Source organism: Trypanosoma rangeli (genome assembly GCF_003719475.1).
Source record: "Trypanosoma rangeli strain AM80 chromosome Unknown Tra_15.4_contig_00173, whole genome shotgun sequence".
In the NCBI taxonomy this organism is placed as follows: domain Eukaryota; phylum Euglenozoa; class Kinetoplastea; order Trypanosomatida; family Trypanosomatidae; genus Trypanosoma; species Trypanosoma rangeli.
This window is the reverse complement of record NW_021705921.1, coordinates 25,263-40,413: the sequence shown is the minus strand read 5'-3', so window position 1 is coordinate 40,413 and position 15,151 is coordinate 25,263. Positions and strand designations below refer to the sequence as shown.

The 15,151-nt window shown below is 49.4% G+C and overlaps 7 protein-coding genes and 1 pseudogene across 7 annotated transcripts, besides 9 other annotated features; all 8 read left to right on the top strand.

Moving 5' to 3' along the window:
- The first annotated feature begins 2 nt into the window (after positions 1 to 2).
- TraAM80_05386 (peptidyl-prolyl cis-trans isomerase NIMA-interacting 4) lies at positions 3 to 359 on the top strand (annotated as a pseudogene).
- Positions 360 to 383: 24 nt separating this feature from the next.
- Positions 384 to 407: a microsatellite.
- Positions 408 to 756: 349 nt separating this feature from the next.
- Positions 757 to 3,663, top strand: TraAM80_05385 (putative helicase; the record flags this gene model as incomplete). Its single annotated transcript, XM_029382265.1, has 1 exon — positions 757 to 3,663. One exon carries the CDS (start codon positions 757 to 759, stop codon positions 3,661 to 3,663), a length of 2,907 nt encoding a protein of 968 aa, XP_029237845.1.
- Positions 3,664 to 3,936: 273 nt separating this feature from the next.
- TraAM80_05384 (serine/threonine-protein kinase NEK1) lies at positions 3,937 to 4,872 on the top strand (the record flags this gene model as incomplete). Its single annotated transcript, XM_029382264.1, has 1 exon — positions 3,937 to 4,872. The coding sequence occupies one exon, from the start codon at positions 3,937 to 3,939 to the stop codon at positions 4,870 to 4,872; it is 936 nt and encodes a 311-aa protein (XP_029237844.1).
- A 37-nt stretch (positions 4,873 to 4,909) lies between these two features.
- Positions 4,910 to 5,440, top strand: TraAM80_05383 (serine/threonine-protein kinase NEK1; the record flags this gene model as incomplete). Its single annotated transcript, XM_029382263.1, has 1 exon — positions 4,910 to 5,440. One exon carries the CDS (start codon positions 4,910 to 4,912, stop codon positions 5,438 to 5,440), a length of 531 nt encoding a protein of 176 aa, XP_029237843.1.
- A 14-nt stretch (positions 5,441 to 5,454) lies between these two features.
- Positions 5,455 to 5,480: a microsatellite.
- A 428-nt stretch (positions 5,481 to 5,908) lies between these two features.
- Positions 5,909 to 8,668, top strand: TraAM80_05382 (putative cAMP phosphodiesterase A; the record flags this gene model as incomplete). Its single annotated transcript, XM_029382262.1, has 1 exon — positions 5,909 to 8,668. The coding sequence occupies one exon, from the start codon at positions 5,909 to 5,911 to the stop codon at positions 8,666 to 8,668; it is 2,760 nt and encodes a 919-aa protein (XP_029237842.1).
- A 197-nt stretch (positions 8,669 to 8,865) lies between these two features.
- Positions 8,866 to 8,908: a microsatellite.
- Positions 8,909 to 9,060: 152 nt separating this feature from the next.
- On the top strand, positions 9,061 to 10,164 carry TraAM80_05381 (uncharacterized protein; the record flags this gene model as incomplete). Its single annotated transcript, XM_029382261.1, has 1 exon — positions 9,061 to 10,164. The coding sequence occupies one exon, from the start codon at positions 9,061 to 9,063 to the stop codon at positions 10,162 to 10,164; it is 1,104 nt and encodes a 367-aa protein (XP_029237841.1).
- A 123-nt stretch (positions 10,165 to 10,287) lies between these two features.
- Positions 10,288 to 10,341: a microsatellite.
- Positions 10,342 to 10,361: 20 nt separating this feature from the next.
- Positions 10,362 to 10,397: a microsatellite.
- Positions 10,398 to 10,499: 102 nt separating this feature from the next.
- Positions 10,500 to 10,516: a microsatellite.
- Positions 10,517 to 10,588: 72 nt separating this feature from the next.
- Positions 10,589 to 10,610: a microsatellite.
- Positions 10,611 to 10,663: 53 nt separating this feature from the next.
- Positions 10,664 to 10,711: a sequence feature (A-rich).
- Positions 10,712 to 10,908: 197 nt separating this feature from the next.
- Positions 10,909 to 10,962: a microsatellite.
- An 85-nt stretch (positions 10,963 to 11,047) lies between these two features.
- TraAM80_05380 (uncharacterized protein) lies at positions 11,048 to 14,068 on the top strand (the record flags this gene model as incomplete). Its single annotated transcript, XM_029382260.1, has 1 exon — positions 11,048 to 14,068. One exon carries the CDS (start codon positions 11,048 to 11,050, stop codon positions 14,066 to 14,068), a length of 3,021 nt encoding a protein of 1,006 aa, XP_029237840.1.
- A 242-nt stretch (positions 14,069 to 14,310) lies between these two features.
- On the top strand, positions 14,311 to 15,123 carry TraAM80_05379 (parallel beta-helix repeat-containing protein; the record flags this gene model as incomplete). The annotated part of the gene is made up of 1 exon (XM_029382259.1): positions 14,311 to 15,123. The coding sequence occupies one exon, from the start codon at positions 14,311 to 14,313 to the stop codon at positions 15,121 to 15,123; it is 813 nt and encodes a 270-aa protein (XP_029237839.1).
- Positions 15,124 to 15,151: the final 28 nt, after the last annotated feature.

The window sequence follows — 15,151 nt, the reverse complement described above, 5'->3', positions numbered from 1 at the left end:
AGAAGAAGAAGGCCAGCAACAAGGACGGTGAGAGTAGTGGTGGCGGCAAAGGCACCAAAGGACACCTCTGGTGGGGTCAGGATACACCAAGGTGAAGGTGCGTCACATCCTCTGTGAGAAGTACAGCCGAGCCCTGGAGGCGTTGAATAAGGTTAACGAAGGGTCAAGTTTTGCTGATGTTGCACGGGAGTACAGCGAGGACAAAGCTCGCAGCGGTGGGGATCTGGGATGGAAGCGGCGTGGCGAAATGGTTGGCCCCTTTCAAGATGCTGCCTTTGCCTTGCCAAAGGGTGGCATGACACCGGAGCCAGTAAAGACCTCATTTGGTTATCACATTATTTTGGTGGAGGACAAACAGTAACGATGGACTGAGCCTTGCACAATTGTTTTGTTGTTTTGTTTTCTTTCGGTGATTCTGTGACTTGCCGACGGGTGCAGTCACGTTTGAAATAACTGAAGGAAGAGAGACGCTTGAAAATGAGGTCTCCATTCTTTTTCCTTTTACCAGCGAAAACCCACTGAGGTGTCAGATCGCGTACAGTCAGTACGGTAACACCAATATCTGCAGTGGAGGATGGATAGATGGGTAAAATAAATAATATGCATGTTATTGTTTTTTGCTTTTGTTTATTTGCCGATGAGGGCGTACTTGGCAGGTAATCGCATAGGTTTGGGGGGGGGGGGGGAAGTACACACTCCTTTTTTGCCTTATGTCTTGAAGACCACTAAAACAAGGTATCCAAGGACTCTGGGAAAATGTGTACAATCCCTGTCGGTGATGTCGAGGTGTCGTTTCCCTTTAACCCATATCCAGCGCAGGTTGAATACATGCGTGCTGTTATCGGCACCTTGAACGGTCGTACCAACGCTTTATTGGAGTCTCCTACAGGGACGGGCAAAACACTCTGCCTTCTCTGTTCAGTCCTTGCCTGGCTAGAGAAGAGGCAGACGATGCAGCATCGGGAGTGTCAAGTCGAAGGGGGTGGCATGATCCGAGTAATATATTGCAGCCGTACGCATGCTCAGTTGAGTCAGGTGATTCGAGAGCTAAAACGAACACGTTATGGTGGTGTCTTTGCTATGGCTGTTTTAGGTTCCAGGGAACACATGTGCGTCAACGCGCAGGTGCTTCGCCTTTCGACGGCCCAGGCGCAGCAAGGTATGTGCAACACACTTAGGGAGGAAAAGAATTGCCGATTCTATCGAGACTATCAGGCCCGGAGCAGCCACAACGCAGTCATGGAGGACGAAAATTGGATACATGACATGGAAGATTTGGTGTCAAACGGTCGAAAATGCGGTTTCTGCCCGTATTATTCGGAGAGAGAACATGCAAAAAGGGCACACGTTGTGTTTCTGCCATACAACTACGTGTTTGACGGCTCTATCCGCAAGCAGCTTCCATTTGAGGTAAAAGGATCTATTTTGATAGTGGATGAGGCACACAACTTGCCTTCTGTTCTGGCGACCTCGTCGTGCGTGAATCTTCTGCCCCTTGAACTGACAAATGCCATTCATGACTGCTCAAGAGCCATCGCAATGCGGCGGCTCTTGCGGGAGTCTTCCCCCGCGGATGATGACCCTGAGGATAGCTTAATGGAGGAGCAGGAGTTTGCCTCTTTGAAAATTGTTTTGTGCCGCCTGGAATCTTGCATTCTTGAGGAAGGTGGAAGTGATGAAAAGAAGAAGGTGACGTCTCGCCCTGAAGCTACTGACGCCTCGCTGGTGACTGAAATTGTGCAAGAAGGTTCTTACATGATTCCATTTCTGGAGAAGGCACTCATCACGAGGGATTTGTTTTTCGGCAGTAACAATCCTCGACAGGGTGGTTGCATAAATGACGTCATTACAAAGGCCATCGCTGTGTTGGCGCAAAGTGAAAGTGCCGCATCGGGCCTTTCAAAGGTTCAGCAATTCCTGACGTTTGTGTTTGAGCGATGTGAAGACGGCGACGATGAAGCCTGTCGATTTGTTTTGCAGGGGACCAAAGCTACTGACCGGGGCTCCAGCCAACGATCACTTGGGTACTGGTGTCTTGATAATTCGCGCACAGTGCAAACGCTCGTGACTGGGCTTCGTTCGCTGCTTCTTACGAGCGGGACGCTTTCACCCCTGGAACACTTTGCCGCGGAACTTGGGGTAGATTTTGGTGTTGTTCTCAAGGGCGCACACGTCATTCAACAGAATCAGGTTGTTGGGTGCGTGCTATGCAAAGGGCCTAGTGGTGAAAGACTGAATGGCAGTTATGCGTACCGTAATAGTGTTGATTATCGTGTGGGTTTGGGTATGTCACTAGTGAACATATCACGCAACACACCGGGAGGTGTTCTTGTGTTTTTCCCAAGCTATGTGGCATTGAATGCCGCAGTTGAGTTGTGGCGTGCTGGTAGCGGTCGTCTTAGCGACACGCTGACGGTATGGGGAATGATGGAGGAGCTGAAACCAGTCTTTGTGGAACCGGTGGAGGCGTCCAATCTTCAGACGATTGTTTCAAGTTTTCAGCGCGAGGTGGACGCTGCCCCATCGCGTGGCGCCATTTTACTAGCGGTATGTCGTGGAAAAATCAGCGAGGGCATTGATTTTGCGGACAATCACGGTCGGTGTGTGGTGGTGGCAGGGATACCATTTGCAAACCACACGGAACTGTTTGTACGCCTCAAGCGGACGTACCTGACGCAGGTGGCACCACATCGGCCAAAGGTGCGTGGAAAACTCTTTACAGGTGATGACTGGTATATTAACGAGGCGTTGCGTGCTGTTAATCAGTGCGTCGGCCGCGTCATCCGCCACAAGGACGACTATGGCGTGGTTTTGCTTGCGGATGAGCGTTTCGCTGAACGACTGGATGGGCTTTCGGAATGGGTGGCGGATCGATGCGCCATTCATCGCGAGTTCCGTGAGGCGTACGCGGCAGTGGCACAGTTTTTTGCGCCGTTTCGACGTCGCGCAGGTGACGTTGTGAGCCTTACTTCCTCCTCTTCTGCTGTGCGTAGCGCCTGTGGCGCGCAGACCGATGCTCGACGTGTTTCTCCAAAGAAGGAACGAGTTCCAGATTCAGCCGAGATGGCAACGCGGTTTGCTGCCGAGCAACTTCGTCAGGCGAAGGCTGAAGAGGGAGAGCAGGTGCGACGTCGCATTGCGGACGCGAAGGAATCGCCTACAACGCATTGCCGTGCGCCAGCCACGAATGGAGTAGTCTTGAATGAAGGAGGTGTGGGTGGAGAATGTGGTGGGAATGAAGCCCCTGCAAAGACGGTGACGACTGCAGCAGCGGCTGCGCCGACGGTTGCGCGGCCGCTGTTCAGGAAGCAGGTGTTACCCGTGTTGCCGTTTTCTGACACGGCGGTGGCGTCGATGTCACTGGTGGGGACCACCTCAAAGGAATTTTGTCAGTTTTTGAAGCGGCAGCTGCAGCCTGCCAGTTACGACAAATTCCGGGAGTATTTAGGGCAAATTGCCGCCACTCGCAACAATTCTACGCTCTCAAGCGATGAAATGAAGCGAACCATTTCCGGTGCAGTGGAGGGTGTCGCAGTGCTTTTCAAGGAAGCCGCTGGGGAGCGAGATGCGGAGTTGCTGAACGCGTTTGGCCAGCACATCCCGGCCGAGTTCCGGCCCTATTACATGCATTTGCTTCGAAAACGCCGTCGGAACTCCGGGTGAATGCGTTTCACAACGATAAACAAGGAAGCATAATAAGGACATGGAGTAAAAATGAAACCGTGGCAGCAGCAGCAGCACCAAAAAAAAAAAGAATCAAAGAAAAGCACGAGTTACGCGTAGTATTTTTTTTTTGTGTATGTACATATGCACTTCGTCTTGTTTTTTTTTTTTCTCTCTCCCCGTTTTCTTTCATTTGTCTTCAACTGATATTGGGGCCTCAGTAAACAAGTGTGTGTTTATCTTTGCGTTGTTGGTGGGAGGCAATTACTTAGGATGCAGCTGCGCGACACGTCCGCTCCGGAGCTTGCACGCTATATTATTGGCGAATACTTGGGCGAGGGCTCTACGGGGACCGCGTTCAAGGTGACTGATGCTGTCACGGGGAAGCACTATGTGCTAAAGCAAATTTCCCTGGAATCCATAGGTGATGAGGAGAAGCTGCGCGCGAAGAAGGAGATCCTTGTCATGAATGGTGTGGATCACCCCAATATTGTCAGATTTCGTGAAAGTTTTAGTGGCACAAATTCGGTCAATATTGTGATGGAGCACTGCGCATCGACACTGGAGGAGCTCATTGGACGACAACAAGCGGAGGGTGGGCAACCCTTCCCGGAGGATATCATTATTGAGTGGATGGCAGAGCTGCTTTGTGCGCTGGCCTACCTGCATTCCCGCTCCATTGTGCATCGTGACCTCAAGACAAGCAATATCTTTCTTACAGAAAAAAACCACGTGAAACTTGGGGATTTTGGGGTGTGTACGGTTCTTACGAGTACTTCCGTGGCGGCTCACAGCATGATTGGCACCCCGCTTTACTTTTCTCCAGAGGTGTGCGAGGGGGAGGACTACGATCAGCGCAGCGATATGTGGAGCCTTGGTGTGGTGTTCTATGAAATGTGCACCCTACGGCACCCCTTTGAAGCTCAACATTTGCCCGGTCTTATTCAGCAAATTCTCACCAAGGCAGTGACCCCCTTTAATACGGGACTAGACGCGCGCTTTGAGGCGATTGTGCGTGGGATGCTCAATAAAGACCCTCGCGATCGCCCGACGGCACAGGATTTGATTGACAACCACCTTGTCGTGCCTGTAAGTCACCCATCCCACCCGTCACAGAAGCCCTCAAGGGGCCGACTAATCCAGCAGTACTATGGTCCGGAGCTCGCGTTTAGTAGGGAGAGGGGGACACGTTTGCCCCCGTTGGACTGAACGAATACGAGGGGGAGCAGTTGGAAAAGACCAGGAAATGCAGAAGCCGTTGTCGACGCTGCAAGAGCAGCAACCTTTCGGAAGTGAGTGGCAACCCTCAGATGTGAAAAGGAATACCCCAAGCAAGGTGAAGAGATGTGGCAAGGTAGTCACGAGTAGAAAAAATGTCGGGAAAGGGGCTGGGAAAGAACTTAGCCCTGAGGAACGAGTAGAGGCTATCAAACGTATTAAAGGTGCGAAGAGCAAGATTAATATGGCAGAGCTGCGTCAAAATATGCTCCGCAAGCGATTTCAACTCTTTGACGAACTAAATACTCTCCCCACAGATGACGTCCCAATCGTGATTGAGTTGCAACAAAGCCTGCGGTCCGCGAGGATTAGTGAAGCTGCTCCTGTGGATTTACCGGAGGGGTCACCAACAGTGCGTCCAAAATCAAGATTTATCGAGGACATTGCTGCTGTATTTGAGATGCACTCTGCTGGTGGTGTTAAGATTGCGCTTGAAGAACTCGAGGATGCTGCTTCACTATTGTGTCAATATAAACTTTCAAACTATGGCCTTTACTGAATGAATGCAGCATCTTTTTTTTGTTTTGTTTTGTTTTGTTGCGTGTCTTCTTGGTCAGATCGTATTTGTATTTGTTGCTGCGTTACTATGCTTCAATTCCATCCTCCTTTCTCCTCACATTAAATGTTGGAGAAGAGGATGATAAAATTGAAGCATGACAGGAGTATAGTTCGTATATTATTTTTTTCCCCCACTTTGCTTTCCTTAGCTTCCTCTTGGCGGGAATGGGGGATGGGGGATGGCTCCATCCTCAGCCTACGTGACACAGACAGACCTCGTTACAGACACCATGATTGTAATGCTCGGTTTTTGTTTTGTTTTATGCTCTACTGTTTGGTGCTACCTCTTTTTTTCTTGTTGTCGTTTCGTGTATGTGAGTGTGCACGCGCGCTGTCTGGCTCTTGGCCTGGGAGTAGGTAGTGGTGGGGGTGCTAGGATAAGTTTGGAGTGCGTTTTCTGTTGATGTGCATGTCAGAGATCCCTGGGCTTCCCGTGCAAAAGGGTCGCTCGGATGGGAGAAGCGACAGCTGTGCGACGTGTGGAAATAAATTTTCTCCTCCCACCGCCAAGTCAAACTGTCCATGTTGCGAGAAACTCTGCTGCTCTGACTGCGTTCAGGCCGAGTGTGCCATTGTGGCCGGTAGTGCGTCGTCGAAGGTATGTATAGATTGCTTTTCCATGCTTCAGAGCAACCGACACACGGGGCCCGTGGAAAGCTCACCATCGCCTGAATTTTATGCCGCATCTGTATCCCCGCCCCGGTCTCTGACCCCCGCTAACGGACGCGAGCGAAGTGCGGCGGCTCATGCAAGAGCATCAGGCGATGAAAGGACACAAGACGCTTTGGCCGTTGATGGCGAATGCGCTTCCTTATCCGTGTTTCAACAGTACGTGGGTGACCCGAAACATTCGGAATTCCTGCAAACAAAGAGTGACTCTTTGCTCAGACACCTCAGGGAACGAGAGCTCGAGCTCCAGTCGCTCCGTGTGGAGCGTGATCGGGCTATCGCACCAATTGCGCCCGGTGAAAAATGTATTTGGAACAAAACCGAGGTCCAACAAACCTCAGAGGAAAATGCCAAAGAGTTACGTGAACAACTGGACAGTGCACAGCTTCGTATGGGGGCAATGGAGACGGAGTTAAAGAAAGCGTTAGACCGTGCAAAGTCCAGCGAGGCGACCGTGCAGCTGCTTCAACAGCGCATCGGTAGATATGAAGACGAAGTGGCCCGACTTCAACAGTCCCAAAAAGGACTTGAAACGGCTCCAGGAAGTGTGCATAAGGATACATTGTGGACGCGGAAACTTCATCCATCCATTGTGCAGGATACAGTACTTACAGTTGTTACGCCAAAATCTTGTGAGGCGTCAGGTTTGGATGTTAATCTGCGAGACTGGAAGTTTGATAGCTTTGAGGTGGCCTCACGAGTTCCATCTGTCTTGCAGAGCGTTGCGATGAATGTTGCATTGGCATGGAATTTATTTTCATCCCACGATGAATTTCAAAGGTGGGTAATGCTTGTTGCAGCCGTGGAAAACAACTATAGGCCCAACGCTTATCATAATGCCATACACGCAGCGGATGCTCTTCAAGGCGTTTTTTATCTCGTGACGTCTGCTACACCTTTGATGGAGCACATGACACCTTTAGAATTGAAGGCAGCTGCATTTGCTGCACTGGTGCACGATGTCCGCCACCCAGGGCGCACGAGTGGGTTTCTGGCTGCTGTGCAAGACCCAGTGAGCTACAAGTATAGTGGCAGCGGCAGCTTGGAACAGCTTCATGTTGCAACGGCGTTTGAACTGTTGACCGTGCCTGAATTTGACTTTACCAGTTCCATGGACAATGCATCTTTTCTCGAGTTTAAGAACATCGTGACACATCTTATTCTACACACGGAACTGAGACTGCACCATGATATTATTTCAAAGTTAGGGGCAAAGGTGGGAGCTGGCAGGCTTGATTGCACACGTAAAGAAGACCGCTTGGATGCCCTGTCTTTTATTCTGCATGCCGCCGACATTGGTGCACCTTCACGTGGTGTGGCCATTGCAAGGAGATGGTTGGTGGTGCTACAGGAGTTTGCTGATCAAGCGGAAGACGAGCGCCGTCGCGGTCTTCCGGTGACTCCCGGCTTCGATACACCGTCCTTGGTGGAGAGTTCGCAAATTGCTTTTCTTGATTTTTTCGTTATCCCCACCTTTGATTTGCTGCACCAGCTGTTTTCGAGCATTGAAGAGCCCCTGCACAACCTCCGAAAGTTACGAGAGGTGTACGCCGCAAAGGCAGGCGTGAAGACGCCATTTCCTCCGCCAGTTGACTACCGAGGGCAGGAGGAAAAGTCGCAACGCCTGGAGGCAGGGCTAGCGGAGCATCGCAGTCAAGGAAGGGAGTTCTACCGCCTTTTGGAGGAGTTGAAGACAGCTGGTATCAACCTCAAGAGAAAGTCTGCCGCGTTGAGAACAAAGGAGGAGGAGTTGATTAAACGAAGCTGTTTACAGGGGCAGGGAGAGGGGCGATGGAAGTTTGACCCGGCAAAAACAGGGGATGAATTACAGACCGAAAAGGAAATGAGGGGACCGCAGCAGGTGTATATCGATCCCCTGAGGAACGAGACGGTTGAGGCGACAGCGGGTCGCGACGGAACGCGAGATCAAGTGGGTGGCTGGAGTGAAACGATTGAGGCTCGTGAGCGCAAGCTTCGTGAACGCGAAGCAGCATTGATGATGAGTGCGAGATCAATGGATATCCGCGAGAAAAAGTTGGCCGCCTTTTCAGAAAAACTTGCGGATATTGCTGAAAGGTTGCATGCTGAGCAGAAGCGCGTCCGAGAAACAGAAAATCCTGCGGTTGCCCTTCCGCATCGAGAGTCTTTGCTTGTAGCGACGGGGGATGCAGACATCAATATGGCGCGCCCGTCGTTAGCTCAGCACGAGGCGGAGGAACGTCTCGCAAAGAAGTACAACGAGGTAGATGAACTCCTCCTGATGGTAAGAGCCATGCGCATTGAATGTGTAGCAATAAGCGGCACTGACGTTCGGCAGCGGGCGTTGTCTGCGACGCTCGCGGAACGTGAAGCAGCGATAGCCGAGGCAGTTGAGTTGTCACGTCAACGGCGTCGGCAGGCGGAAGAGGGAAGAGGACTACGCCCTACATCAATGCAACTAAGTCGATTGGAAAGCGCCATATTTCAATTGACGGCGGCTATCACTTTGTTGGCCGAATGATGAAACTTCTCTGCTTTTGCAGCTTTGATGTCTTATGCACTTCTTTTCTTTTCTTTTCTTTGTGTGTCTGCACGAATGATATCGCTTGTGTTGTTGCTGTGATATCTTTTTGCTTTTCCGTTTTTTTTTTCTTGATTGTGCTGGGTTCCCATATTTTACGTGTATATGCCGCACTACTTTGAGAATTTAAAAACATGTTTTATTTTTATTTTTGTTTTTGTTTTTATTTATTTATTTTTTGGTTACGACGTGCTTTCTTTGTTGCTTGCCCTTTGACCATGCACACTTGGTATGCGTTGTCACCATGGATTGGTTGCCCTTCATGCCACTCTCTGTGCCTTCTATTGTCTTTCTCCTATCGTGTCCCGGGTACAGCGCTATCAACAAGAAGTATGCAGAATGATCTCGCCCAGATCCTTCAAAGCATTGACTGGGAAAGCATTTGGGAAGAGGGCGAGACAGCTCCTGCGGGCACTCCATCCGCGCCAGCTGCAATACCAGGCGACGCATCTTTGCCACGTGCTGAAGGCGGAGTCGTAGGACATCTGGAGGGAGTAAGGGAGTGTTCCTCCATCGCCGCCACAAGCATTCCTGTACCACATCAACATCAACATCAACATCAACAGCAACAGCAACAGCAGCAACAGCAGCAACAACAGCAACAGCAACAACAGCAGCAACAGATGCCGACGATGCAAATGGGACCCGCGGGGAACACGTATTACGTCAATGCGCCACCCTATCAGGCGATTGGCATGCCGCCCCCCCAAGGTCGTGGACAAGTCCAGACTCAGCCAATGTTGTTTGCTCAGCCGGGGGGACACATGGTGTACATGCAGATGCCGTACTTTCAACATGCAGCGTATCAACATAATGTCCCTCCGCAGCAGCTGTATTCTGCCCCACAGAACGCATACTATCATCCTCACTTTGTACAACTCCCGGTAGAGGGGCAAATGCTACCTCAAATGTCTCAAATCCTCCAACAACAACAACCACAACCACAACAGTACTGCCCTCCCTCAGCGCTTCCCGCTCGAGGCATGCCCGCAAGCACCTTTCAACAGCAAAAGCAACAGCCAGAATATGTTGATAATCAAAGTGGATTTGTTTGCCTACTACCAGGAACCCAGTTACCACAGGGATCACCATTCTACTACTACGGTGTGCGGCCAACGAGCCAGTATTTGGCCACACAGCCGCAAGAAAAATTCCTTGATCCGCCAGTGTACAACAACGCCTTATGGCAAGCGAAGTTGCAGCTCCCAGACAAAGGTGAAACTGCAGGAAGAAGAGATGGAAAGGGGAATAGTTTCAAGGTGCCGGGCTGCACGCTGTGCGGCCACACAAACTTTACTTCAGAGAGTGCCTTTCGTTCCCATATGCGCACGAAGCATGAGGGCAATGCGTCGCCTCCGGCCACGCTTCAGTCGACAGAGAGCGCCATAAGTGTGACTCCTGCAGCCGCAACTGATGACAAAGACTTGACGGGATGAGTACGACGTTGCCTCGGAAGAAGAGGTATGGGTGTAGGGGGTTATTCTCGAACACATTCTTCGCGGTGTGGCGTAATTGAATTAATAAAAAAAAAATATTTATACATGTTTACATGCCAAATGAAACAAAAGCAGAAGAAAAAAAAAATCAACCAAAGAATTAAACAAAAAAAAAAAGGAAATACAACGAAAGGTGGAAAAATATATATATATATATAATAATAATAATAATAGACAACAACGACAGGAAGAAGAAGCGCACCGATAAAGCAAGGAAAAGAAGAAACGTTTGTGTTGCTGTGAAGTTCCTTCCTTTTTTGATTCTTGCTGAGGAAATTATTATTATTATTATAGCTAATGCACTGTTTTTTCTTTTTGTTTTGTTTGTTCATGCTTCTTTTTAAGCTCGCGGAGGCGAGACTATAAGAAAGAAATAAAGAAGAAAGTTGGCTTTTTTACCCTTTCTGATAATTTCCTTTTTTTGTGCTGAGAATAGTGGGTTTTTTTTTGTTGTTGTTGTTTGTTTGTTTGTTTTTGTTTTCATTTTGTACTCTAGTAGCATGCGGTCTTTTTGGGGTCGTGGCCACAGAGAGGTTCCTGTTTCTACAGGATGAGTTAATGCGTTTTGGCCATCGTAATGGGTATGTATGCAAGCAAATGAGAGTTCCGTGATTGGGTGCGTCTTGCGGCACGGCGCTTTATTGCCGCTGTGCCGCATTGTCGTGTGTGCCGGTGTCGTTATCGTGTTTGTTTGTTTGTTTTGTTTTTTTGTTTTTTGTTTTTTTTGTTTTTTGTTTTGACGTCGTTGTTTGCTTTTGCTCCGGCCGTTATTTTCCTTCTCCTTCCGCATTGTTTGTTACCCAATATAGCAAGAACGGATGGTATGAGGAGGCTTGTCAAGAGCCACCTCCTACTTGGCTGTTGGCAGGTGCAGCGGCAACGCGTCGTGGATAGGCAGGCCTTCTTTGAACTCTACGGGAGAAACCCTGATGTTGATGATGCAGTCGATTCAAAAGCTATGGGGGCTCCTCTTTCTTTTTCTATGGGTGGTGATACCTTGCCGGTAGATACACCACCAAGATGGATTTCTGTGCTGAATGAATTCTCTGCCCAACTGTATGCAAAACCGAATGAAACCGTTCATCCTTCAGTGGTGCGCAAGGCATTAGAAGCCCTGGAGGCATCGGCATCACTGCCACATGACAGGCGCTCACGATGTTGCCAACAGAGATGGGAGTCTGCGCTTTGTGTTTGGAATCATGCAGATCGTAGTGATCACTATAGCGCTGCTCTCGTAGCAGCTGTACTATACTACAGCGGCAAATACGATCGTGTGATTCACCAGGTGGAGAAACGCTGGTTGACCGCATCAATACATCCCATTAATTTGAATGATGTGTCACACGTTTTTAGATTGATGAGTATTTACGTGCTTGCTGCTTCTTTTGGGGGCAGACGCGTTTCGAGGCCTATGATTGGGAAGATGAAGGAGCTGACGGAGAAAGCGTGGTGTATGATACGGGAAGGAAAAGTGACTGAGGTTGCACGGGAGTATAAGGTATTCCTTTGGGCGGCGGATTGGTACTTTAGTCACACGGAAGATCCTTCAGAACGAAATTGTATCTCCTCCACATTTACTCCTTTAACATCGGAAAAACTGCGTCCTTACCTTTTTACCACGGAGTCTTTGAGTATGGATGCTGTGAAGAGGCGATTGCCTCCCGCCATGCTCCTGCGTACTGGGACGGAGTGTGTGACTAAGGGTGAGAAGGAAAAGTTGCTGGCTGTGTTCACGGAGTGCAAGCAAAGTGAGTTGTCCCACGATGGATTTCGATTATTTCAGCTCTCTACAAGATTAGGGGACATGATCTCTTTGACGCCAAGCATAAATGCACGTGCTCTGTCAGAGGTGGTCAGGTTCTGTGGGACCGCCTTGAGCTTTGATTCACTAAAGAGAATTGGTTCAACTCAGCGTTGCCGCAGTGCTGTTCTTCAGGTGCTGAGTTGCATGGAAGGACCAGATGCCTATTTTGCTGCTCGACATGTTCTTTTTCACCAGAGTGCTGCGGCAGCATTAGCCTTTCAAGAGGCACATGGAGATACTTTTTGTGGGGATTCACAACTAGTGTGGCAAGCTGCATTGCAATCGATGAAGGACTCTATCGCACAAGGAGATATAAAGTGGCATGAGTCATTGCCGACGGTGCTGCGTTTATTGAGTGATGCTGGTAAGACCTCTACTTTCTTTCAGCTACTGAAGGAGGGTTATAGTGAAGGGGAAGGTGCATCTCTGATGACTGCTTCAGCGTTGGGACAGGCTGCACGCCGCTCTGGACAATGGTGGCACTCATCTGATGTGCTTGATATGATTGTTTCATGCGACCCTCCACGAACGCACGCTGATGATTTGTTTCTTGAAGATGCCTGCTTGCAAACTTTGTATGCCTTGAGGGACGCCAAACGTTGGAAGGAAGCCCTTGCCTTTTATACATCACTTGCCCCGGTGATGCCGAAGGCAGCACATGGAGTGCTTTGTTCTGTTGTTTGTGGTATGCCGGTGTCAGCACCCTGGGAGGAGGCCTTGGCAGTTGCGCAGAGCTTTGGGGATGTCCCTGAAAAGTTTTTGACGACGTTACTCTGTGCTAGAGATCCTGCGCGGGTTAATTCTTCAGATCCTAAGACTGCTCATTCTTGGCGGTACATGCTTCAAGGCTACGCCGAGGGTGGACACTGGCGACATGCACTGGAATATGTTCAGGGCCGTAAAGAGGTGGAGCTGGATGCGTGGATCTCGGTTCTTCGCTCAGCGCAACGCTCCCAATTTGGTGATTTGTCGCGTGACTTTTTTGAACGTCTTCCTCAGTCTGTTTGGGGCCATAAGTCTTTGTTACGGCTAACCATTCTGATTGCGGAGGGGCATGGCTATTTAAATGAGTTGCATAAGGCTCTGGAGAAACACACAGAGAACACGATAGTGGCTGAGTACGATGCGTTGGTATGCTTCTTGATGAGAGGCTGTGCTCCCCCGGCGATGATGACCTTCACAGATGAGTATGTTATTCACCGATTGCTAATGTCTCCTGCCCCTGCTGCGGAGTTGATATATATCACTGTTACTTGGACAAATAACACTCGAGAGATGTTTTATCGCAGATACAAGGGTAATATGAAAGCCTTTGTTGAGGGCCATTACAAGGTTCATGCCTCATGTATTCCCAAGAAGAGCCGCAGGATTCTACAAGGTACTTTCATGCTGAATGTCATTCCACCTCATGGAACGTTGAGCAGAAACGATACACTTGTCTCAGTTTTGAAGGATGTGGGTGTGGTTGTGGCATATAAACCGACTGGGGCAGATACACATAGCTACGCCCGTTTGGTGGCTCAGCGGATTCAACTGGGATTGATGCATTATTCTGCATATCTTTTGAACCCGTCTTCTTGCGGCCTGATTCTTCTTTTGTCATCTACAATTTCTACGAAAGCTGTGCATCTGCGAATAACGCTGCTCGCCCGGGTGATTCCAATGAACTCAGTGTCGCTACCTCTTTTATCTACCAAGTTCTACGCGGCGTACGCAATGAGTGTGTTGTTTGGGCCGTTTTCGGATGGTGGCGTTGTCATCAAGGCTACGTGTCACTCTGACCCAGATGGGCTTCTTGCGGGATCTTTTTACCGCTTGAAGGAGAGCCTGGCGAGCGAGGGCTGGGGAATTTCATTGCAAGAGAATGGTACTTGCAGAAGTGGCGACAAGGACGAGTTTGTATGTCTCACGGAGCTTGTTCTTTCTATTCGTCACGCGGGTTTTGATGCGGAGCCAATGTACTTCTCTACCTCCATTCCTCCTTCGTGTATGTCGCAGCTCTCACCAGAGGAGGCTCATCTTTTTGACACACTTCATTGATGCTGTTGCTTTTTCACATATCCACAAACCTTTATTTTACTACTCCTACTCATACTTTTGCCGCAGATGTGTGTGACTGCATGTGTGCATTCATGCAGACACATAGGTGAGACCCTTCTGTAGTAGTGTCACCGTATTCATGCAAAAGCTTCTTGGTGTGGTTACTTGCATTTACTTACTTTTTTTTTTTCTTGCTGTTGTCGTCATTCCTGCGTAAGGGATTGGGAAGTGCTACCGACTCCATGGAGCCCGTGACACATACTGTGAACCCAGGAGGTGAAGGGACATTTAACTCGATCACCAATGCTTTGAATGCGGCAGCTGCTGGTGACAGCGTTGCTGTGAAGCCGGGTCTGTACGAGGAATTATTGAAGGTGTTGAAGGATGTTACACTCACTGCGATATCAGATGATTCTCTGGCGGAAAGTGAGGCTGTAATTACGAATGGTGTTGTTATTGCTGCCAATGCCACTATGAAAGGGCTACGAATTCGCGGCAAGGTAGATGTTCGCAAAGGTCATGCTCTGATTGAAGACTGCGACATTCATGATGGCCCTGATGGGGTTCGTGTGGGGGAAGGCGCCAAACTCACGATTCGACGTTCCCGTGTGCATCACTGTGAATCTGGCGGTGACGGGATATATTTTTCACCTGGATCCTCAGGCGAGGTGATCGACTGCGACATTTACGAGTGCCGCGTTAATGGCATTCACGCCTGTAATGCCACTGTTACTGCCAGCAACAACCGTATTCGTGATGTCCTATTTGGCATGTACTTTCGTGGGCAATCGACAGGTGCGATGGAGAAAAACTCTGTAGAGCATGTGCGGAAGTTTGGTATTTATGTAACTGAGGGAAGTGATCCGGTGGTTCAAGGAAATTTGGTTCGGGAATGTGGAATGCACTGCGCCTTTGTTTCTCAAGGGGGCAAGGGAATCTGGACGGAGAACGCCTTTGATGGTTCAATGCATGTACTTTGTGGCTGTGATGCCAAGCTAGGCTCTAACCAAATTAGTGGTAAGCTTGACGTGGACATCATGCCTGGCGTGGCCTAGACGATATCCTGCATAATGGATGGTTATT